This window comes from Corapipo altera, unplaced genomic scaffold (assembly GCF_003945725.1).
Source record: "Corapipo altera isolate COAL_440 unplaced genomic scaffold, ASM394572v1 45, whole genome shotgun sequence".
In the NCBI taxonomy this organism is placed as follows: Eukaryota; Metazoa; Chordata; class Aves; order Passeriformes; family Pipridae; genus Corapipo; species Corapipo altera.
Window position 1 is genome coordinate 10037145 of NW_020884877.1, and position 24294 is coordinate 10061438.

Below are 24294 nucleotides of genomic sequence, written 5' to 3' on the forward strand. Positions count from 1 at the left end.
AATACCAAAACACATTCTGCTTGAATTCATTGCAGAACTGTTCAATAAAGCATGAACATTTTGCATCTCAGAAGTACCTATGGGCAAAATGAAGACCTGCAGCAATTCTCTTCTGCACCCTTCTAATATTTCTGCATTCAGTGGTCACTCAAAACTCATTGTTTTCTGGCAAAGGTGTCTTCCTTTTAAGAGACATGATATCAGAATATTCAGGAAACCAGATACCTGTCCTAAAGGTATAAAGAATTTCATAGCTAATGGAATGGAACGGTCAAGGTTATAATATTCCCCTAGTATCATCTAAAACTAGATTTACCCAAATAGAAGCAAATGCTGAGAAGGAGTTGCACTGAGAGAAATGTACTGGGTCACCTAATTAGGATTTATCCCATTTTTCTCACAAGACTCCCTGTGACTCTTTTTATGCACATCTATGCATATCTGTACACAGTAATAGGTATCATTTTCTCCTCAGATGTCTGTATTGTTACACATATATATATTATGTGTATGTTTTGGGAGTGAGTCAAAACCTAAAATAGCACATGCATCATTCCAGTGGACAAAAGTCAGGTATATTTCTATACGTGTATATTTTTCAAACATGTAAAACACTGTAAGAATGACATAAAGAAGACTATATAAAAATCATGAGATATACGGGAAGTAACTGAAGTGATGACTATAGTGTAAAATATAACTAGTATTTTCTCACGTAAAATAAATGGGAAATAAGATGTCTTCTGCCCAATATTTCTGTTAGGTACCTACTATCAGCTTCATGTTTTGCTTTATGTACAAATAATATACTTGATTTGTTGAGAATGTGTATTCCTGTGAAGTGTATGTATTAGGGTACAAGTGCAGTTACAGAAAAGCACAATAAATATATACTGAATAAACCTACCCAAGTTACAGAAGCCATATTCTGGCTAGAGGACATATCCTTCTCCCTTTTTAGGTATACCTAGACATTGCTACAACCTCCAGAGCATTTAATCTACAGTTTCACCAATATAAGTTAGAAAACCATTTAGGCAACAAGTATTACCTGTTCTCACCCCACATCTTGCCCCCATTCCTACCCCATTCCCTCAAAACAGTGAAAGAAACTCGTCTTCCTTACCTGCTCAGCTGCCTCGGGATCTATTTGACTCTGAAACAAGGGCACAGCAAACTGTATTTTTTTGGGGCTGTTGGGCTCCATTGTGATGCTGAGGTGAGTCAGACGAGAGAAGAGCCTGGAGCTTGAGACTGGGTCTGCCCCTCTCCCCAGGCACCCTCCCCACAGCCAGGCTGAGTGCTCTGCAGTAACAGCTGTAACTCCCGACTTAGCTCGGGAGTCTGCGTGAGTCGAGCAACTCCCTTATTCCACATCCACAGAGATGCCACTAGCTTGGCTATTTTCTTTTTTTTTTCCCCTCTCCCCTCTCTTCAGCAGTCCTTCAGATCCTCTCAGCAGAAAGCTGAAAGGAACAATAAGCTAATTGTGTACCAGCTCACTTCTACATATGCCAAGCATTCACTCAGAAGCTAATTGAAAATGCAATACTAGCATTGCATGGCCTGGAGCCCTGGGATTTGAAAAAGAGGATCTCTCCACCATATATTACTAACTGGCTGCTCAGAAGTGCAATGCAAGCTCCCTCTGAGTATTGCTGATGGGTTCTTAATTATTGATGAACACAAATCAGGAAGTTTTCAGATTTTGGGGGTGGAGGTAGCAGGAGGGGTGGATGCAATAATTCGATCTCTGTTACAGTATGCCAGAACTGCTCTCCTCTTCTCACATATCAAACAATTGCCTTTGATCTTTCAAATCTTTTTTAAATCTTATAGGTTTAAAATCTTCTAAATCTTACAGGAAGATTTTTTGATGATGATGCTACGCAGATGCCCACACCTTCATGAAGCTTCTCTGGTGTGCTAAGAAGGTTTGCACCTCAGGTTGGGTTTGCAGATTTAGACTGTGATTTCTTTTGGTGGGCTTCATTTTGCATGACTCCAGATACTGAGAACATCCCCATTTAAGCCAGCTGTCTCAGTTCCCTCATGCTAAGCATATCAATGGGCATTTAATTCTATCCTAGTTAAGCAGGATATAGTGTTTACTCGAGATTACACTTTTTCTCCACTAACTTTAGCAAAAGGAAAAATGATTCTAGTTATCTCACTTTTAGGTGGTTAAAATTCAGAGGCCAAATACTACTTCAGGGTACAAAATCTGTGCCTTCTTCCAAGACCAGAAAAATAATTTGGTCAATCATATCAATAGTACTCTCTTGTGAATATAATTATTTTCACTTGTCATTTTGTGTTAATTCAAAAGAAGTGTGTGAAACGATACACAGCAACCACTGGCTTAACCTACCCCTTCGTAAAAGTCAGAGGAATTTGCAAATGTGTTCTTTCCTCAAGCCACTGAGAGCACTAAGGATTTTCACAGCTCACCACAAGCTTATTCAGTCACTGAGTATTTTTCCACCTATGCCAGCAAAGGAGGCAGGGAAAGAGCAAGAATCGTGGATAAGAATAATGCTCTGGCCATACACAGCAGAAAAAACCAGCAAGTCAGGGATGGAATACTTGCTTGGCTTTGATTTTTACAAATGAAAACTGTAACACATTACTGGAACACAAGGGCATTTCTGAGCAGAGGTAAGCACACTAGGTAGCTGCTTTATGAAGGACCTGATAAAGATCAGGAGGTGAGGATACACTGAAAATGAAGGATCCAGTTGGCTCAGGGATCAAAAATAATTCTCAGTGAGGGCTGAAATTTCCCTCTTCATTTAAACCAAAACTGCAGTGGTTTCCAGCTGACAGCAAGTAGCTAGCAACTTTCCTATTTGATTTCTTGTGATAGTTTTAGTTGGCATTAACTTAGAATTGTAGAATCAAAGAAGAGTCTTCTTGGTGGGGGCCTTCTGGATATACCTGGTCCCTCCTGCTGCTAGAAGCAGAGCCCAGGATCAGGTTATTCTGGGCCCTCTCAGTCTGAGTCCCGAATATTTCCGGTGCTAAGGTGAAATGCTCACTTTCCTTTACCAAAACAAAGGAAAGAGATGCACAGAATACTGATATGCAATGTTTTGTATGATCACTTTTAAGCCTTCACTACTCCCACAAAGACAAAACATAATTTGCTTTGTAGACTTCCACAGACAATTAGAGCCAAAGTGCAATTGCAGCAGTTCTGCTGGCACAACTAAGTCTAAGACACGGATGTTAGAGAGGCAGATGCTGCTTTCACTAAGGACAATTAGAGAGTTGTTTTCAGGACAGTCTAATTATCCAGTTTCACAAGTCCTTCATGAGCAGACATGCTGTTATCTTCAGTGACAGCTTCAGACATACCAGGGATATATACATACATACAGGGTTACAGGGAGGGGGGGGATGGGGAGGGTAGGGGTGGGAGGAAGGACATAAACAGGGATCTAAAGTTGTGGCTTTCCTCTTGAATTTTCATACTTATAAGAAAATTATTTTTGTTTTCTCAGTCCCAGATAATGTGAGAAAAATGTTTTCCAGCTGCTTTGCTACTATATATATTAATAAATGACATATTTTAAATGTCAAGTTTCTCTACAAAAAAACCTGTTTGCCATAAAATATCTATTCTAGCTATCTCTGAAATTTCATGTATTAAATTGTGCAATTACAATTATAGTACATGTTACTGATTACAGGAGCTATAATTATTTCAAAGGCTTAAAGTTTCTTACTTTAATGATAAAATAGTTTGAAAAAAACATTCAGAGAGAGAAAATTTACAAAAATTTTAAATGCTGAAAGGATTATGGTGGTGCATTTCAGCTCTAGATTGCTGGACTTTGCTATCTAAAGGAATTATGTCTCAAATGCATTGCCATCAATGGTATATGAGGAAAAAGTTAAACAATCTTATGAAGAAACAAACCAACAAAACCACTTCCTGGCAGGTTCCAAAGGGAGTCAGAAAACAGGACAGAACAAGACACAAGGACAAATCCTTAATGGGGCTGCTATGTCTGGGAGAGAGGCCCACCAGCAACGTGATGTGGAGGTATTTGCTTCCTGCACCTCTCCTCTCTGTGCCTATTTGAGGCTGGCTGCCCAACAATCTTCACATGCATTATAACAATAGAAGTATTTTTAAAATAGTATAAAAGGCACATTTCAGAGAGCACTCAGATACAGCATTACAGGATTACTGCCTCGGCTCACTCTTACACCTAATTTGCAGCACTAGAAGTCTCCGGGCAAAGCATGTTTGCATTTTCTATAGACTGCATCACAGTCTGGGGAAGAGCTGAAACACATTTAAGCGCTGCCAAGTCCTTTTAGCTCATCTTCTGTTTTTAGTGCACTCCCCACAATGTTTCAAATGCCTTCATGATTCAGCTAAAACTATAATGGAATTAAAAATAATAATAACTGTGCAAGATCTTTCCTTCCTATGTCATTCACTAAGTTCTAGCATGAGTCACTGCCTTTTAATATATCCTACTGTAGAGATGAGTTATCAGAGCACTCATAACATAGTTCCTACTTGAGGTATTTCCTCTGTTGTCCTAGGAGAGGTTTATATCTTGTTTCCAGTCAAAGACAAGGCTGCTGAGATGAGAATTCAAGGGTGTCTGTCCTGCACTCTCCTTACACAATTTCTGTTGTGGCTGTGTTACCTAACCTTCTCTGGTGTGGTCAGGGATCTACTGCAGCATCACTCTCGAGAGGAGAGGAGACCTGGAGTTCATTGTAAAGCCAACATATTTAAGAATTTGGCTCCTAATTTCACCAGGGTAGATACAGAGAAGCACTAAGTTACAGTACCCTGATCTACTAGGCTGCCTTTTCAGAGCAAGGATTCAGCTTGAAAGTGGCACTTCTTCCAGTGTGTCTCTTAGGATACAGCTTTAATCCCCATTGTAGCCACTGACATGTGAGGGCCCTAACAAAGATATGTTGATTTGGGCATTCCTTGGGCACTCCAGCTTTCCTGGGCAGCTCCAGCAGCACTGGGGGAGAAATGCTGCAGAGTACATTGGCTTTCTGTTGCAGCCAAAAGGACCTCAGTGTGCCCCTTCCATCTGCCTTTTTCTAATAAACTGAGTTTCTTCCCTGCCTTTGTCTGTACAGAAGCATTAGCTTTACAGCTCTTGGTGTTGGTCATAAGCAGAAGAGACATGTACATTGTCTTTGCTGTGCACACCATAACTCTTCATGGACAGGTGCTAAAATCAGATGCAAGCCTTTCAAGAACAAAAAATGAGATATTCAAAATGACCCTAAAATTTTCTGTTCAAACCAGCTAAATACAGACATTGCAAACAAGGTGACTCCCACTGAGCTGCTGGAAACACAGTCTGCTATTTATGTACAGAAAATGCAAAGAATTTAAAATCTGCAAGGGTGGGAGAACACAGAGCAGATCACATCTGCCTCATGAGTACTAACTGCTGCCATAGGCAAGACAAGAAGAATAACAGAAAGTTTTGCAAAGCAGTGACCAAATCAGTGGGACTGATAATAGCCTAACTCAAATTTCCATCACCAGTTCTCACCCACAGAACATCAGGCTTGGACTTGTTAAGGTACTAACTATATATGTGGATATGTAAAGTTTAGATAAGTAAAAAAATACAACTATTTTTATTTATACAATCTCTTTAGCTAAGATAATAATTTCTTAGCAGTAAGTTTTAATCAGAATCAGTTTAAAGTAACTTTATCCAAGCACATAAAAACTGATACTGTCTATTCCTGTCTTCCTCTGAAACTCACAGCTTTCCAGACTTTCAAGCAATGTACAAACATTTACTGTAAGGTCCTATCCACTACCATCAGTAGAATACGCACCTCCAAAACATAGGAAATGAATTGGATTAATGAAACATAATCTGATTAGATGGTCAAAAGATCCATGTGTAATATGGACTATAGTTCAATAGTGCAGAAACCAAAATTCTGGTACTGGTTTTAGGAAGGTATTTCAGCAGAAAGATATGCTAGAAATTCTTTCTTACCAAAAATAGGGTAAGTCTAATACATTTTTCAATAAACAAAAGTGCAGGCAGTGTATATAGGTTTTAGAATTAAATTATATTGTGTTATTTCCACATGAAATCTTTAATGCAAAAACTGACTACACAACTGAATTAAACAATTATATAAAATTGAGTTGTTACTGTAATTTTTTTTAAACAGAAGTTAAAATATAGAACACAGAGATGATGACAAAGGAATGAACTTTCACAGTTTCAGACTCTGAGTTATAAAAACTCCTGTGTGAGCACACACCAGCAGTCTGAAAATGAAAAGTCATCAACTGGCTATAAAAGCTCAATATGCCAAATTCAGAACATGTTTTTAAAATTCTCATTTTTGATTTTGAGACTCTTCAAATGTGCCTTATTTCTAGCCTTCTCCTCCCCCTCTGAGGACATGCTAAACCTAAAGAAGTCACAGCAAACCTCAAGATCCGGCCTGCAGCATCTGAAAGGGAGGGACTGAGCCCGCCGGACGTGTATCACTGGCACACCTGGAGGACAGTATCTAGGTTTTGGTGATCTGGAGAAGGTGGATGAGGCACAATTGTTTGTTATTTCCTATACAGGTGTTGTGTGCATCAGGAAAGGATTGCTCCATGAGTAGGACAAGCCAGGAGCCAAGGGCTACCACAATTCACAGACTTCATAGGAAGCAGAACAGTTACTCACTCATTGAGGCAATTCTGGCTTTTCATCGTGCTGCTCTCTCATTGCTACCTTTTCATTACTTAACAGTTGTCCAGGCTTTCTCCTTTTATCCTGATGATGAAAGAAAAAAATGTTTCTGTGTATATTCACCGATCACTCAGCAAGCATCTATGCAGAATCACCTATACAAGCTATATCAAACTATCAAGTGATTTTCATTTTTTTTAATTGTCTTGTCTTCTATTTTTACAACTTTTATAACAATATTGTGCATTTTTATTTTACATCATGAATATGAAGGATTACCATCACATCTAAAATCACATATGAAAAATCAAAGTAAATTTGCCTTATGTCAAATTACAGAGTTTTCTGAAAATCAAATCATGTAAATTTTTACATTATCATTTTAATTCAAAAGAAAGTGTTGCATTGGACTGAAACCATCTAATCAGCAATTATTCTTTTTTATGATGTCACCCAAGTTTCAGAATTCTAGGTTTCTTCCCTATTGAAAAAATCCTCCAAACCAAAATTTTTCCAGTAGTTTAGGTATGGTTTTGATTTATACTGCTAGTCATGACTTGAACTACTTCAGTTTCCAAACTGGGTTCTTGTCCCTTCTCCCTAATCAGGATCTTCCTGTGGCCAGTCTCACTGAAACAGATTTACCTGTGGTATAACAGAATGAAAATGTTCTGACCTATGCTGTATTTCCAGTGTAAGCCATTTGCTCAGCAGTACACAAAATCCAAAGGCAGTACACAAAATCCAGAGGCAGTACAAATGCTGCCCCTCAAGGCCAAGCAGAGCAGTACTTATGAACATCGGTGACTGGGCTGCATCAGCAAGGCTCTAAGTTGTCACCTTAAAAGAGAAGGCAATCAGAGCAAACTGGTGCTGAGAAAATGCTCAGCTTGGAGCATCTTGGGCATCACTTGCCTTCTAAATAAAGGCCATCAAGGGCTTGCACATCACAGTTTTAGAGAAAGCAGAAGATACAGGGCAGCTTTCCCTCTGTGAACGTCATGGTCAGCAGAAGTACCTGAAAGTGCTTCAAGATCATATCAATTCTTTTGGCAGAGGCAGAGCCACCTCCAGTCCTCTCCAAACAGTGTTGCAGAAACTACCAGCAGCAGGAGCCTCTCCTGCTTCATACTCACCCCTGGCCCTGCAGCTGGCTCTGTGGCCATCCTCAGTCCTTTCCTTTCCAGGTCTCAGACACACGGTGCTGTGGGCGAGTGGCAGCAGTACCTCACAGGCATTGCAGCACTAACCCAATTGGTGTGGGGGGCTGCTCCTGCCTTTCCAGCTATTGCCTCCATCTTCTGAATAATGAGACGCCTCCACATTTCAGCAGAGGTGATTTTTGTAGCTTTTCACTGCAACAGTGGGAGCTAGAAACATGCTTACTCACCTCAAAACCAACAGAAACAAACAAACAAATAAAAATCCTCCAAGAACTAGGCCAACAAACCTCTGCCTGATTTGAGCTGTGCCACAGACACAGCTCTGCAACAGGCTAAAGACCATTCTGTCTTGGTACTAACAGTGATGTAGCTGTAATCGACCCAGAGAAAACGGTTAGCTCTCAGGATTACAAAAATATGGCCCTTGGCTTTATATTAGAATCATAGAGTCACAGAATCAGCCAACTAGATGCAGCATCATTCACCACCACCCTCTGGGCCCAGCCATTCAGACAGTTTTCAACCCAGCAAAGAGTACACCTGTCCAAGCTGTGGGCTGCCGGCTTCTCCAGGAGAATGCTGTGGGAGACAGTATCAAAGGTTGACTACATCCACAGTCTTTCCCTCATCCATTAGGCAGGTCACCTGGTCCTAAAAAGAGATCATGTTGGTTAAGCAGAACCTACCTTTCCTAAATCCATGCGGGCTGGGCCTGATCCTCTGGTTGTCCTATATGCGATATCTGACTGCACTCGAGATGATCTGTTCCATAACCTTCTCCACCACTGAGGTCAGGCTTACAGGCCCACAGTTCCCAGGATCCCCCTTCAGACCCCTCTTGTAGATGGGTGACACACTGGTCAGTCTCCAGCTGTCTGGGACTTTTCTGCTTAACCAGAACTGATGATAAATGACAGAGAGTGGCGAGTGGCTTGGTAAGCTCCTCTGCCAGCTCCCTCAGCACCCTCGGATGAATCCCATCCAATCCCATAAACTTGAATGCCTACGTGGCTCAAGAGGTCACTAAGTACTTTCTCCTGGATTGCAGTGGGTCTATTTTGCTCCCCGTCCTTGTCTACCAGCTCAAGGGCTGGTTCTCTGAGGGTTACTGGTCTTTCTGTTAAAGACTGAGGGAAAGAAGCCATAAGTACCTTACCTTTTTCCACATCCTTGGTGAAAATGTTTCCCACTGAGTCCAAAAAGGATGGAGATTTTCCATTACTCTCCTTTTGTTGTTAATGCATTTATAAAAACTTTTAACTATCTTTCACAGCAGTGGCCAGATTGAGTTCTAGCTGAGACTTTGCCTTCTTATTTTCTCTCCACATGACCTAAGAGAGCCTTGTACTCTCCTTGAGTTGCCTGCTCCTTCTTCCAAAGGTTCTCTTTTTTCCCGAGTTCCAGCAAAAGTTCTCTGTTCAGCCAGATCTGTTTTCTTCCCTGCTGGCTTGTCTTTCTGCACATGAGGATGGCCTGCTCCTGCACCTTTAAGATTTCCTTTTTAAAGTATGTTCAGCCTTCCTGGACCCCTTTGTTATTAAAGACTGTTTCCCAAGGGACTATCTGAACCAGTGTCCTGGAGAGGCCAAAGTCCATCCCCTGGAAGTCCAAGGTAGAGGTTTTGTTAAATGCCCCCTGCCCCTCTTTACTTCACCAAGAATCAAAAACTCTATCATTTTGTGGTTGCTGTGCCCAAGACAGCGTTCGACCACCACATCTCTCATCAGCCCTTCTCTGTAAACAGCAGGTCTAGTGGGTCACCCCTCCTGGTAGGCTCACTTACCAGTTATCTTCCACACACTCCAGGAATCTCCTACACTGCCTCCTCTCCACTGTGTTGAGTTTCCAGCAGACATCCAGCAAGTTAAAGTCTCCCACAAGAACAAAGGCCACTAATCATGAAACATCAGCCGGCTGCTTACAGAATAATTCATCTGCCTCCTCATCCTGGTTGGGTGCTCTATAAGACTCCCACCATGATGTCTGCCTTGTTAGCCTTCTCTGATTCTTACCTGTAGGCACTTAACCTTATCATTACTAAGCTTGAGCTCTCTACAGTCTAAACACTCCCTGATGAACAGAGCCACTCTGCTGCCCCTCCTTCCTTGCCTGTCCCTTCTGAAGAGCTTTTATCTGTCCAATTCAGCACTCCAGTCGTCACCATGTTTTCGTGATGGTGATTAAGTCACAGCTCTCCTGCTGCACAGTGGCTTCCAGCTCCTGTTGTCTGTTACCAACACTGTGAGCATTAGTGTGGAGGCACTTCAGCTGGGTTATCGATTTGACCCCCAACACTGGCATCTCTAGGCTCATCTCTAGGGAGCCTGGTTTATCCCCCTCCCCTTTCAAACCTAGTTAAACCTCTCAAATCAACCCTGCCAAATCATGGGCAAATCATTCTCTCCTTACCCTATCTGTCTCCAGCAGGTCTGGTGCCATATAAGCCACTTTGCGATTATAAAAGCCATAATTCCATCAATGCCACCTATTTTTAAGCCACACATTGATTAGGTGGGTTCTCCTGTTATTCCTACAGCCAACTAGCAATAACAAAGATCACTATCATAGTGAGCTTTAGAAAAACATCCAAAATATCTCTGGAATTACTGTCGGCTTTATTCACAGCAAATTTGTTTGACCAATATTTATCAGCCACTAATAAAGGTGTTTTAATCTGCACAGAATTCACATCAAATTCCAGGCTGGCAGAAAAAAAGGACAAGATTAATTTGCAAGGAAGGTAGCAGTTTGAATCATTAAACAAAAGAAAAACTCTCCTTGCTCAGAAAACCATTACAGCTGGATTGATACTAAAGGATAAGCCACCCAGGTTAGATGTGTGTCCAATAGTAATGATGGCTGTTCCTAAGGCACAAGCTGAATTGTCAGTACAGGTTGATACCAGCTCAGCTTAACCTGTATGACAGAAATGCACTAAATTTATTTTTTTTTTAAACAGAACTTTATAGATATTCCTATATCTACATAAACGTTACTCAGAAAATATTAGTTGGAAGTGTCTTTAGGAATGGCAAAAATCTGTTACCCAGATTACGGAAAAATAGATGCTTTTATATTTATTAGCTTTATTACAGTTTTTAGAAATGTAATTTTGAAATGCCTTTATGTTAAATTATGCCCAAACCTCAGAAATCTGCCTGGATGAAAATCTCGCACTATTTTAAATTTCTCTGGATATGTTAAACACTAGGCTTTGCACAGCTGAGATCAAATGCTCTTACTTGCTATGAGCTGAAGTGCCCCAGATACTCTGGGATGTGATCTATAAGTGACTTTTCTTGGTAGAGCAGCAGGAAGTCAGGCTGCCACTTCGGTGGAGGATCATAGAATCAGCCAGGTTGGAAGGGACCTCTGAGATTATCAAGTCCAATCCTTGATCCACTACCACCGTGGTTACCAGACCATCTGCAAATTTGCTGATGGTGGACTCAACTCCCTCATCTGAATCATCGATAAAGATATTAAACAGAACTGGGCCCAACACTGATCCCTAGGGGACACCACCAGTGACCAGCCGCCAGCTGGATGCAGCCCCGTTCACCACCACTCTGGGCTCGGCCCTCCAGCCAGTTCCTAACCCAGCACAGAGTGCCCCTGTCCAAGCCATGGGCTGCCAGCTTTTTCAGGAGTATGCTGTGGGAGAAAGTGTCAAAGGATACTGCTGGCAACCTCTGCTCGACTGCTACAGGTCTTGAAATGCTTTCCCTCATCACTCCGTGAGCGCCACAGTTGCCACCTTTCTTGGAAAGCCACTCTGAGTAGCACATGGGCACAGGACCTACGTTAGTGGTTGAGTGTGCTAATTATCTAGCTAGGGGACAAGGGGAGCATCTGCTGATGCAAGTATTTGAGCAGGTTTCGGGTTTGTGCATTAGCAAAGGAAGGTTGCAGGCACTTGGGTCTGGCTGGCTGATCTCCTGTGGCATTCTGGAATGGAATTGTGTACTCATTCAAGCTGCCAAGCAAAGCAGGTATCTACTGCAGCTTACTACCTCATATACAGATTGCCATGTGTAAATGCTGTCAGGGTTTATATTTCAATTTTTAAGCATGCAGAATAAGGTATTCAAGACAGTTCCAGCTCTACTCACAGGGACAAACTCTGAGGAGAGGTCAAGACTAATCAAATTCTTGGTGCCACAACAGAGGCCAATGATTTTAAGAGTGTGGTTTTAAGGGCTAACATTGCTCTCAAATTTATATCTCACATTTCCTATTCATGAAGGGTCCCTTGAACATCTGAAAGCTTTTGGAAACCCACGTCCTGAGCTTTCCTGCTGTTCTCCAGTCTACTGTTTGATCAAATCTATGTTACTTATTTTGCCTAAGAGTAAACCATGCACAATGAAAAACACTGACACAGATTATAGGCAAAATAAATATTTTATTGGTTTAATATACACCTTTTTTTAAGAAATCAGCCCTTGTGTGTCTTCCTAACACAATTTAAAATTTTATAAACTTTTTCATATAATATTGTAATATTTGAAACTATTTTTGATTTAAGACCTTGACATAGTGTAAAGAGTTTTAGTGGATGGAAATGGCAAAGGAGTGAAGAGATTTCAAGCACAGCCAAAAGGGATATTACATATCCACTAAATGTCTATTTGACCACATAAAAACTCCAATGACTTCCAATTTGCTCCATTGGAACAAACGCATATTCACCAGGCTAACTGAAAATATAGTCAGTAAGGGATGGAGAAGGAAAAGAGATTTTTTCCATTTTCCCCATAATACAAGCAAGGTCATTCATCCATTCCAAGTTGCAAATCCTAATTGCTTTCAGAAGATCAGTACTTTTATTGCATTTTGGTTAATATGAAGCAGAAGAGAACTTCTCTTGGTATGACTGCAAGCAGTCAACACCAAAAAAAACAACACAGTGCTTAAATAAGGCACTTTCCTATAGAGGGATGAGTAAACAGTAAGGAAGCAAACAAAATTAGTTAAAAGTTATCTTCTACAGAGAGATAAGGCTTTCAGTGTCAGAACTTTAAGTAGTTTTAAGTAACCTCATGTCGTTCTACCACTCTGCTAATAGTAACCGCCCCAAGAATTAACAGCAATTTTTATGACAGGATTGTTTCCTTCCTCTGAAGTGGTACTAAGTAACAGCAGTGGAAACCATTATTGGTTATTTCAAGCTCTTAAAGTGGATCAGTTATTGCACAATAAATACCTCATAGAGGTCAGTGTTTGGGGAGGAGGCTTGTTGTGGGAGTTTTTTTCTATTTTTTTTTTTAAAAAGCTAGGCTGAATGCATACGTGTTATCCATAAATTGGTTATGTCTGGAAATCTTCAAGTTTCATGATGCATCATTAGACAAAGAAATTAGCTACATAAAAATTTACAACAGGGACATACAAATAAATAAAAAACCTTTCAGAGCGCCACAATTTTGTTGATGCTTTAAGGAAAGTAATGAACTAGTTAAAGTGTCTAAGTCTTTACAGATGAACTCAAGGAAAGGTACACACCACAGAACCAAACGTCGAACACAGTAGCCTATCTCAGCAGCTTTAACACCTCCTGAAGCAAAAACAACTTGACACTTTCACCAGTGTGTGCTGCCCAAAGCAGAATCCCACAGCATTTCCGACTATATCCAACCTTACAGAAAAAAAAAAGGCAAGATGAAGATCTAAATTAGATTTTTGGAAGTCTGCTTGTTATGTTTAAGTATGTATTTTTATAATATTAATATCTAAGGCAGGTAAACTACAGAAATCCTCTTGCATGATGCATTCACATTCAAAGTCATCACAGAGCATACTAAAACTAAAAATCAAGGACAGTAGAATGGGCCAACTATAAACCAGCTGATTTTCCAAAGCTATCCAGGATTATCAGTATTCTCTTTATTTAATGAACTTCAATTTTGATCACTTGTGTTTCAAGGGCAAAATTCAAACAAAGGAAGGTTTAAGTTAACAGTGATATTTTATACAATAAAAAAAAAATAAAATCTGGTTCTTGCAGATGCCCAAAGATTACCTGTAGTACCAGTTTCATGGTTGTGCATCTTGTTTTGCAGTTGCAGATCTGCCTTGGGGTGATACAGCTGCTAACAATCCACTTACTATTTCTCGTCTTATTTCACCAACAATAGATTCCTTGATCTGAAAGGGATTAGCCGAAGTTTTAAGGTCAGTAAGTTATATAACCAATGGATAAAACTAAATGATATTGCAGATGTGTTTGACACTATCAACATATGAAAGCATACGCCACCAAAAAGCCAACTTTCAAAAAATGCAAATGGAAAAACATTAGAAGAATGGAAAAACAACTAAGTAATTTTGAAGTTCTTGCCAATCATATAAATGAAAACCAAACTAGTTCTATTTTTCCATATGGTAAATATATTTATGTTTTACACTTAGGATAACTGGTTTTATGTTAAGAAAAAATACATTTCAACTATGCAAAGTTCTGAAAATAGCATTTCAGGATCAAAAGCACTCCAAATGCACTGCTTCTTGACAAGTTGTTATTCTCTTGAAAAGGAAGGTAGGACTGATCTACCTCACAAATGGAGTATAACATCAGCTGTTGTTTTCATGTAATTCAAAAGGAGATAAATCCTAATCACATACTTACAGCAGGAAAGACAAACGGAGAACTTCAAGAGTTGCTTACATTATCAGTTGACCACTGGGATGTGATCTATGCAAGCAAAGGCTATTTTTCATGGGATTGTGACAAAGCATTTTTCCATTAAGTTTTATATAAAACACACCTAGGTGTTTCTAGTAGCAGGCATCTGACTGTGGCTGAGGCTAGAACAAAGGAAGAGCAGAGCGCTGATGGCTACAGTAAAGGAAACAAAGGAGAAAAGGAAGCAAAACATAGTTCTACAAGAGCATATTATGCTGGAAAAGAGCAGGGTATAACAAAGAAAAATACTACGGGCTTCTTGCAAGTATAAGAAATCTGTGGCACAAACTATTTTTTTTGGATGGTCTTCAGGAGGGACAAATCAGATGCAGTTCCAAAGACTGGGGAGAACAACAACTGTGAGAGGGTGCAGTGGGGTAAGAGTCAAAGCCTGGCCCAGAGTCACACACAGAAGCACTCATCAGCTCAGTTAAGCAACACACTTTTCTTTTTCTTGTAAGTCTCCCCTTTTCCTAGTGCGTCAAAAGGATTAATCAAAACGTCAAAAGGGTGGCAGCAGCATTAGAAACAGGTTGTTTATCCCTTGTTCTCTTTGGCAGGCAGTTCAATTCCTAAACCATTAGTGGCAAAGTTCCTCATTTCATTACTACTTTGCATCAAGTAGAAATTCAGAGACTATAATATTACTGGGAAACAGGTTTGCAGTTGGGTTGTTTGCTGATGAACAGACAAAAGAGAAGCCAGTGTGTAATAGGACCTGTTTTACTGTCAGCTGAAAGTCCAGAGGATGTCTATGCTGATACATACACGTAGATGTAACAAAGCTTTAGAATCACTGTCAGCATAGTAAAGGCTTTGGGATTTAGAAATGCAGACACAGGAAAACCTGCACAGGGCACCCCAACTGTCCAGCAGGCCACAGTCATAAGTGAGCCCCTGTGTTCTCTCCATTTTTCTTCTTCAGTATCACATGGGGTGGTTCTGTGAGTGTGCTACAAAACAGTCATTCTGTGCCCTTCTCTCAACAGATAGACAAAAATAAACCTCACTTTCCAAAGAAAACTCATAAAAGCTTCCCAAATTAGCAAATAAATGGTCTAGTATGGCAGACAGTCTTATGACAAGAGACTGGAAGCAAAGCAGCTCCTGTTCTATTCTCAGCTCTTCCAACAACTTCTGGCTTGACCTTGGTGCCATTTGAGCCCTCTGCTTCTCACCTTCCTATCTGGATGGTAACTAGGCCACCCTCCACTGCTTTTTTTCACTGCCACTGCTTCCTCCTCCCTCTCCAGCCTCAGCAAGGTCACTCCTGTGTGATGAGCACAGCACTGATTCCTGCAGTGACTCAGTACCATGCGTGTCATGACCAATGGCCAATATTTGTCTTTTCCCTTAAAAATCATTTAGGGCAAGGTGCACATTCTATTTGCTCTGCAGACACAGCCTGTTGCCAAGGCTTCCTCTGCACGAAAGACAGAAAAGCAGTCAATGAATGCTCCATCAGTTATTTTTAGCTGCTGAATGAAAAATGATCATTTGAAAGAGGAGAGAACTGCTCATTTATGGTACATATACTACATTGGTACAACACTAATATTCAATATTGCAATGATGACATAGTACCACATTCATAGATAGTTTTACAACAGTAAACCAGTGATCTTTCTCCTAAGTAAAGAGTTACCATTACTGTAATATGTTACTGCTTAATAAAGAACTGATTGTGAGTGAAATGTGCCACTGTGTCAATTCTGGAGATTGGCGTTCTTCATCTACTAATGACAAACGGGAACAAGGCTTTTCACAGTCCTCCTGCTTCTGATCTTGAGGTACATTTCCCATAATTAAAAGTATTATTTTCTACTCTATTTTCTTCCTGTGCCACTTCTTCATGGTAGCAGCTAGAGAGTTTTTATGCTCAAGATAGTAAGATGAGGAAACCAACACTTGCACACAGGAAGTATGAACAACTGACATATATTTTTGATCAATGTTGAGCTAACACAGATTTGAATGGAAAATGGAAGGGAAGATTCTCTATCAGACCATCTCTCTCCCATAAAGACTCATTACAGCCTCTTAAAACAGATGTTGACAGGAAAATCATACATTTCTTTATAATGTAACTTCATTGTCATTTACAATGGAGAACCATTGGCAAAATCAAAACTTCCATTGCTCTTAAGCAGAAAGCTTTTTAAACTTCCACATTTTTTAAACTGGAGAAGAGGACAATGAGAGGGTCTGGTGGCACTCCTAGTGACACTGTGACCTACAAGTAAAGCAATAAGTACTTCATGTGAGACTCCAGTGGAGGTTAAGCTGTATTTTCATCAAAACAAGAGACCTACTATTTGGCATTTTAACATTTCATGTTGTTGGATGTTTTCCTGTGAGAGTTAGTCCATTAATGCTAGAAGTTAACACCATGGGATTTTTTAATGCCAGCAAATAGTTACAGGTCAAAGCTCACATGCATTACAGCCCACCCAGGCATATCACACCCACTGCCTCACTTTTCTTTCCCCAACACAAGGTCACGCAGCTACAGAGAATGGGAGGAACAAGCAAGGGTTTAATATTTGTGAGTGCATACATCAGGAATGCATCCTACCAGATTTCATTCTTTTGACAATGAAACTGGAATTCCTTTGCTAACAACAGGGCTACTTAAGCAAGGTATATTTCAATTTATGCTCTGTTTTAGCTCTTATGAGATACAAAAGGTTTTCCTGACCAATGTTTAGAAGTATGTTCTGGGTCTGCAAAATATACCAGGTGCTTTGAGCCAATGCATCTCCACTTTGACCTGCAAAACTTATCCTGAGGATCTTGAGCTGATATGAAAACCACTGCCAATGAAGTTAAACTGAAGGACAATCTCTCTGTGTGCTCAAACATTTACGAAGTGACTCAAGTTCAGTTATTTGCTGACTACTCATCTTTGAATAGTAGCCTCTCAGTTCAGTGTGGATTCTTTCAGCATTACAATGTCCTCAGTGCCACACAACCCAAATAACAATCTCTGTGCAAAGAGTACGCAACTTTATTTGCTATCAATTAATGAAGCTAAAGAGGAACTTTCACACAGGCTAACCTTAGAGAAAATATTGACTGAAATAACTCCGTCCTTTGGCTCCAGCTCTCTTTATTGTCTCTGCTGGCTTTTGCAGGATACTGGAATTCCAGTTCTCCTTCCTATCTCAGTTTCTCCTTTAGCAACCCTCCCCCATGACACCCTCCCCTGTTACACAGCCTGTATACGTATACATACAAATGCCCCATTCTGGCTTCACTGCAAAATCAGCAGCAAAGTGCAAGGTGTAACAAATATCTCATGTGAAAGTCCCTGAGCATTAGGCAAGGAATCTCTTCAAAAAGACATGAAAAAAATAATGAACCAGAAAGAGAGAGAATTTGGGATGTCTGGGATTATTTTATGATATCTCGAAAACAAGGCCTTTCTCAAGACTCCTTCCAACCCTAGCTACTTTAGAGAAGATGGTAGCAGGAGGATAACGGAGATCAAGACATCTGAATGTTTGCCACTGTCTCATTCTTCCCTTGACTTTCAAAGTAGAGGTGAACATTGCAGCATCACAAAGTCCACTGTAATCAGATCAGTGATGGTCAGTGTTCAGATCCTAATACCAAGTACAGGTCTGGTGGTACCTCACTGTGAGCTGACTTCCACAGGATAATGCCACCTTCCATAACTCATCTCACTGACTCTAATGGGGCTACTGATGGGATGAAGCACTCACTACTCAGCATGATAAGGCTACTTACTGAAAGTTGGTCTCCATTTCACCTCACTGCCAGTCTTCACCCTCTTAACCCCAGATGGTTAATGCTTGTGGCTATGCATTATTCTTTGCACTCCCAGCTCTGGTTATTTATGGAGTTGATCAAAGGTACACAAAGTAAATATCTTTGCATGCTTTGAGCTATCCAGAACACTCCTTGATAATGCTTTACTGTTTCACAATCTCACTGTAAAGTGCCTACACATAGCAAAGCCCACAGTTAGTCAGCCAAGAAAACATCTCTACTTTGCAGAGACAGACCCAGCAGACTCTTGTCATCAGATGATGAGTAAAAGGCTACCTTATGGTCTAGTACATTGCCTCTTTCTGCACTAAGAGAAGAGGGGTGAAAATGTGGAAAAAGATTCCCCTGGGACTACAGCTCTTGTTTTATCATGAGATGAGTGGCCTGCATCTCATCTGTTTTAAAGACAAAACTAAGGCAAAGCTGGTTCCAATTACAGCCTCAACAAAGGTAGATCTGGAAGGTACCACAGTGTTACAGCCTGGCCTGTTCTACATTTCTAGGTGTGACACCTTGCCTGTCTTTTAAGTGGTTTATGGCAGAGCCATGCAAAACCTTTAAGGGACAAGCTAAAGGCTAAGGGTCCAATGACCCTCAGCTAAAGGCTAAAACCCACAGGTTCTCAATTCCCATTTCTGTATTCACAGCAGAGTTCACTCCACTTTTTCACAGGCACTTCCTTTCAGAACAAGTAGTTTCTTTGGCTTCCTTTTCCCATTTATTTTACTTGCCAGAAAGCAGATCATGCCACTAACAAACAAAACACATAGTTTTAGTCCTGTTTTTTAACCTGGCCTACAGGAAAAATAACCAAGCACTCTCCACTTCCATTGACTGCCAATAAAAGTAGTCCAATAGGATTGGTCCAACATCAGTCTTAAAGTCTGAAATAACTTCTCATCTGCCTTCAGCTTGCTTTACTTATATTCTACAGTCCTTAGAGGCTGGGGTAGAGGGACTGGGAAAGTATGTCTACCATTTACTACAGCGTTGTTTCAGAAACATTATTTCAGCATTCAAATTAACTCCAACTTGGCATTTTAGTAAGCAAATATGACAGAAATTTTTTCTTGGCAATCTGAAATACTACTACTTGCTTACTTAACCAAGTAGTTGAGACAACAAGTTCTTTGCCACCCACACTTCTAGTAGCAACTAGCTATTAATTTATGTGCTAACCACTATCACTGAATAAAACATCTGCTGCTTTGCACATGAATATAACTGTGGCTTGAACACCTAGTGACAAATTCTGAGCCTTCAGACACGGTGCAGTAACAGTACAGAGGCGTGGCTTGAGAGGGAAGAGAATATGCCAGTGGACAGGAGTTACAGCCAGTCTGTCTTTAGGTTTCAGTGAACACTGCTCAAACATCCCATATCTCAGCCCCTCCTTCCTCACCTCCCGTATGACTTGTTGCAGCTCCTCCTGCTCCACAGTTTTGTGGATTTCATCAACTGAAGGCATGAGAGGGACTTTTTCAAGTTGGTGCTCCACCTCTGGCTTGGGGTCTGCAAGCTCCTCAGAGCTTTCCACCTGCTGTCCAGTGCCTGCTCTCACTGGGGGAGTTGGTGTTAAGGCAACAGAGGCTCGGTACAACTTCTTGCTTTGACTCTTAGACTTTCCTGTTAGTTCAGAGGATCCAACACCAGCTTTTCTACCTGCGTGGCCAGAGCACACTGAAGAGGAATCCGAGTTTCCATGGGAGAATACGGACTCTGTACCCTCTGCTGGGAGAGTTTCCAGTCCAAGATCTCCCAGTCCCAAACCCAGTTCAGACTTCAGAAATGACTGCTCTCGAATAAGTTCAGAGACCTAGGGATTCATAAAAGAAACAGTCGTGAATAAGCATACAAAGAAAGTCACATACAAACACAACTATGTTTTCTTGCTATTTATTTAATCACTTACTCATTCCTTCCATGTAACAAATACAGCTATAAAATAAATACATGCTTTGCCTTTATGACTGCAACAAAGAGGATAATAAAAAGGAATGTGCTTTTTTGAAAGCCAACATAAATAAAAATTGTGGCAGTTCCCCAAGCCACTGACTTTTGCAATACTTATACATCTTGCCAGAGCCATTGACAGAGACACACGTAAGTGTTTTAGTTTGTTTGTTCTTTTCTTTCTGCAGTTTTTGAACTACTTGTTTTCAGTAGCATAAAATGCACAGAAATCTAAAAGATAATTTTTCCCTAGAAAAATTCACCCTGTAGCCATTGTATCAACTAAATGCAAACAACATCTCACTTCTACATATTCCTCTTATAAGCAAACAAGACTTTACAGCTACTTATACCTATAGTTAAATTTGCTTAAGGAAAATTGCAGTTGTTCTCAACAAAGCTATTCAAGGTAGTAAAGTATTTCTCAAATTATGTCTCAAATTATTCTCCTGCAACCTTTTTTAAAGTAAACTCTTTGTGGTTCTTTTTCTCAGTAAAACATACAGTACACAACAATCACTTACTGGTTCAATGACATTCAATGGAGACGGACATGACAGATTATCAGCACTTCTGCTTCCATACATACCCTGAAAAATTAAGTCAAGTTAATGCACTGAGGATTTGTTTAGAGCTGTCAGAAGCTCACATATAAACATGCTGCATCTCAGACAACTTTCTGTAAAACCAGAAATCTGGAAACAGGAAGCAAAGCTGGTTGGAGAAAGTTTATTTCCGTAATTTTTAAAGCTGGCCCTCTTCTATGAAAGGATTTACAAATAAAAAGATATTTATATGGGTCAAAGAATGCAAGTTTGGCTTGAGATCACAGTAATACCATATTTTCCTGTTCTTGGGTTTCAATTTTTTTCCTATGACAAAATACTGAAGAGGAAGATGTGTCCTGTGCCTGTGCTGTTTCTACAGAAGAGGATTGGCTGAGAAAGAGGAATGAAACCCAGGAAGAACATATGATACTTTTTGTCTGTGCTTCTTTTGTTTGGCTGACGACAAACTTGCAGAAAAAATAGGAACAGTCTTCCGTTGAGTGAAAAATAGGAGAAAGTACATTGCCATGCCACCAATAAACATACACAAGCGTCTCTTTTATTCCCCCTTCTGCTTCTGGGCAGTGTTTGTGGGAGCAGAGCTTCTCCCACTGCTTTACAAGGAGTCATATGTGATGATGACATATCACTGAAGATGACAACTGGATTTTCCTGGGGGTTTTTTGTGCCATGGATTGACAGAAGTAGAGAGAAAGAACGCTCCATTTATTGGGAGAGAAATGTTGTGAATTTCTCAATCTCTCTGATGAGAAAATCAGTGTAGAGAAATGCCAGAAAGACTATCACCATCCCCCAATTATTGTACATGTGAGCACTACCTACCAAAACTGAGAATTCAGGGCCATGACAAGGAAAAAGAAGAAACCACTGACGGAAGAGGTTTGCCTCTTAGACCTAAAACCTCAGAAAGTATGTGTTGATACTTATCACCAAGAAAGTCACACACCTTTTTCCCAAGATTGAATGTAGACTGAAAATAAGAAAATATGACCCCTGATAATACACACAGCCTCATCAGATTCCCCAGATATCGTCCCACTGTCAGAGTTTTAATAGTTATGAGTTATTATTTGTCCCTGCTCATTGCAGGAGGGTTGGGCTAGATGACCTTTAAAGGTCCTTCCCAGCCCGAACTATTCCATGACTCTATGATGAACATTACACTGAGAAAACACATTATGTTATTGTAAAAATAATACTTACTATGTGTGTCTGAGGTCTGTAAGGTGAAGACATGTGCAGACTTCTCAGCTGGTCTTCCAAAGCAAGCAGGCGTTCTTCTAACTGCATCTCTAACTCCTGTAGCTCCATGCGGACAGACTTTCTCAGGCCCTGCAGCTGATCAGCTTCATACCTACACCAAGACCATCACAAAAAGAACAAAGTATTCACTGCACTCAGTTGTCCACAAAGGGACAACTGAGCAGGACAGTCCCATGAGTAAAGGACTTCATATAGGAGAACTCAAAGTGGAACACAGAAAACTCATGGAAAATTTTCATAGTGAAATTAGCTGAACGCCTAAATGGAACAGAAATCTTTCTCCACTTATAGAAAATATGTAAGTTTTCAAGGAGAAAACAAAACAACACAGTGTATCACAGAATATTCTCCAAAAATTTTAGCTTTAAATGTTTAAATATGTGCAAGCCAAAGAAATCAGCATTTATACATATATCTAAGCAAACTCAATTTAAAACTGATAAGAACAACAACCACAGAGCAATTCAGTAATCACGTCTTACTTCTCCTGTGTTGTTATAGATTCCCTAGCAGTTGCAGCTACATTTTGGTCAGGAAGCCATTGTCTAAGGACAACCTAACTGATTTCAAACATGTTTACTTTTAAAATGATATGTCAAGAGCTGATTCAACTAAACTAAATATATAAAAGTAGTTTTAAAAATTATTCCACCTCATACTGCAACTTATGGTGAGCACAAACACAGGGAGTTAGAATATGAATGCCATGTGTAGCCTGCCCAGTAGCCACTGAAAGTTGGAAAAGTATCTCTGCTACAATGTTCATTCTTATTTACAGCTACAAAGATGGGTGGGGGGACAGACCTAAGATAAAAATCTTTAAGACTTTTTCTGCTGCAATACCCTTTGTTCAAGTACCCTGTCATAAAAGTCCTTAAAATCTGCAGCTGTAGAATCACTTTGGAGAAAGGACGAAAAAAAAAAATCATCAATTAGCAGAAATAGAGGTTAGAAGAAACAAAGAGTAAAAAACTCTAGAACGAAGAAATAGAGTAAACAAGGTTTGGCAAAAACTCAGCTTTAATATTGTTCAAATTGAAACTAATAGATTTCTTGCCCTGATTTCAGGGGCAGCAACATATTTCCTGATACATCAGCATGTTTTCTCTTTTTTTTTTTTTTTTTAAAGATAATTTTACCTTTCCTCTTCTGTCATATGCTGATAAACTGTGGTCTGTTGACGCAACATAGTCAATTCCAAATCCATCATCTGGGTTCTGAATAAGTTTAGATTTCTCCTCACCACTTGTAGCTCCTGGAAAGTATTCTTGGGAGGGAGAGAAGGGGGGAAATACAAAAATTAATTACATGGGAAAAATTAAAATAAGTTTGTATCCTGTAACCATATTTTCCCAGATGAACCCTTTGAGTTAACAGCACCTCAGCAAACTTAAGCATACAATAGAAGCTGCCTGTTGTGTATTCACAACTTTTCAAGAAAACAGCATTTTCAGCTGTATCATACAAGCAAACACATGAAGGGGTTTCTATGTATTTAAATTAATTCCCTTTTAACATTATTTGCAGGATGAAGCCTTCTGTTATCTCTTGAGAGCAAATACAAGGAACTACCAAAGTTAGCACCATCTGTGATACATTTAGGATGTTTCTTCATATTCAATTTTTACTCAGTACCACTACATAGGCTCACTTACTTCATAGAGAGGTAGAATAGATGATCTCTGAGTAGTGTAACCAGTGGCAGCTGAAAGATCCTGACCCCTCATCACTGGGTACTAGGGAAGAAACAAACGATTTGAAGAAACGGGAAAGTCAGCCATCTCATTTATGAACTCATCCTCTCAAATGTGCAGACACTTCAAAAGCAGCCACTGTTAAAACACACCCCTTCTGGCATTGAAATTTCTGCTATGTAAATACTGTGGCAGGAATAGGAAACCTTAAAAAATGGCAGCACAACCTCTTAAGTAATGCATGTGCACCAAAGCTCTGCAATGCAACTGTGCTGTGGTTGAAAAACCAAATTAATCCTGTCTGACACAGTGAGCAGAAACAAAAACTAAGTTTTTCTGCACAAAGTATTTTATGCCTGAAAACTCAGTAGTCTAAACTGTCTTAGCTAATGATAAAAAGAACAACTTCAAAACCAGAACTGAGCAAATTAAACTGTGTCCTATTTTGAAATCATGATTACAGTCATA

At 40.0% G+C, this 24294-nt stretch overlaps 2 protein-coding genes across 2 annotated transcripts in view; both read right to left on the bottom strand.

The window, feature by feature from the left end:
- The window catches only part of PPP1R1C (protein phosphatase 1 regulatory inhibitor subunit 1C), a 50690-nt gene extending 49168 nt beyond the window's left edge, over positions 1 to 1522 (bottom strand). Inside the window, 2 exon segments of the mRNA XM_027637509.1 lie at positions 1127 to 1267; positions 1270 to 1522. Coding sequence (XP_027493310.1) covers positions 1127 to 1267; positions 1270 to 1377 — 249 coding nt within the window. The 5' untranslated portion in view covers positions 1378 to 1522.
- Positions 1523 to 12255: 10733 nt separating this feature from the next.
- Positions 12256 to 24294, bottom strand: part of ITPRID2 (ITPR interacting domain containing 2) — a 41786-nt gene continuing 29747 nt past the window's right edge. Inside the window, exons 12-18 of the mRNA XM_027637096.1 lie at positions 23788 to 23868; positions 23272 to 23399; positions 22073 to 22223; positions 20825 to 20890; positions 19750 to 20163; positions 13893 to 14017; positions 12256 to 13508 (exon numbers count right to left, since the gene is read on the bottom strand). Of these exons, the coding sequence (XP_027492897.1) occupies positions 13907 to 14017; positions 19750 to 20163; positions 20825 to 20890; positions 22073 to 22223; positions 23272 to 23399; positions 23788 to 23868 (951 nt within the window). The 3' untranslated portion in view covers positions 12256 to 13508; positions 13893 to 13906. The remainder of the gene's footprint in view (positions 13509 to 13892; positions 14018 to 19749; positions 20164 to 20824; positions 20891 to 22072; positions 22224 to 23271; positions 23400 to 23787; positions 23869 to 24294) is intronic.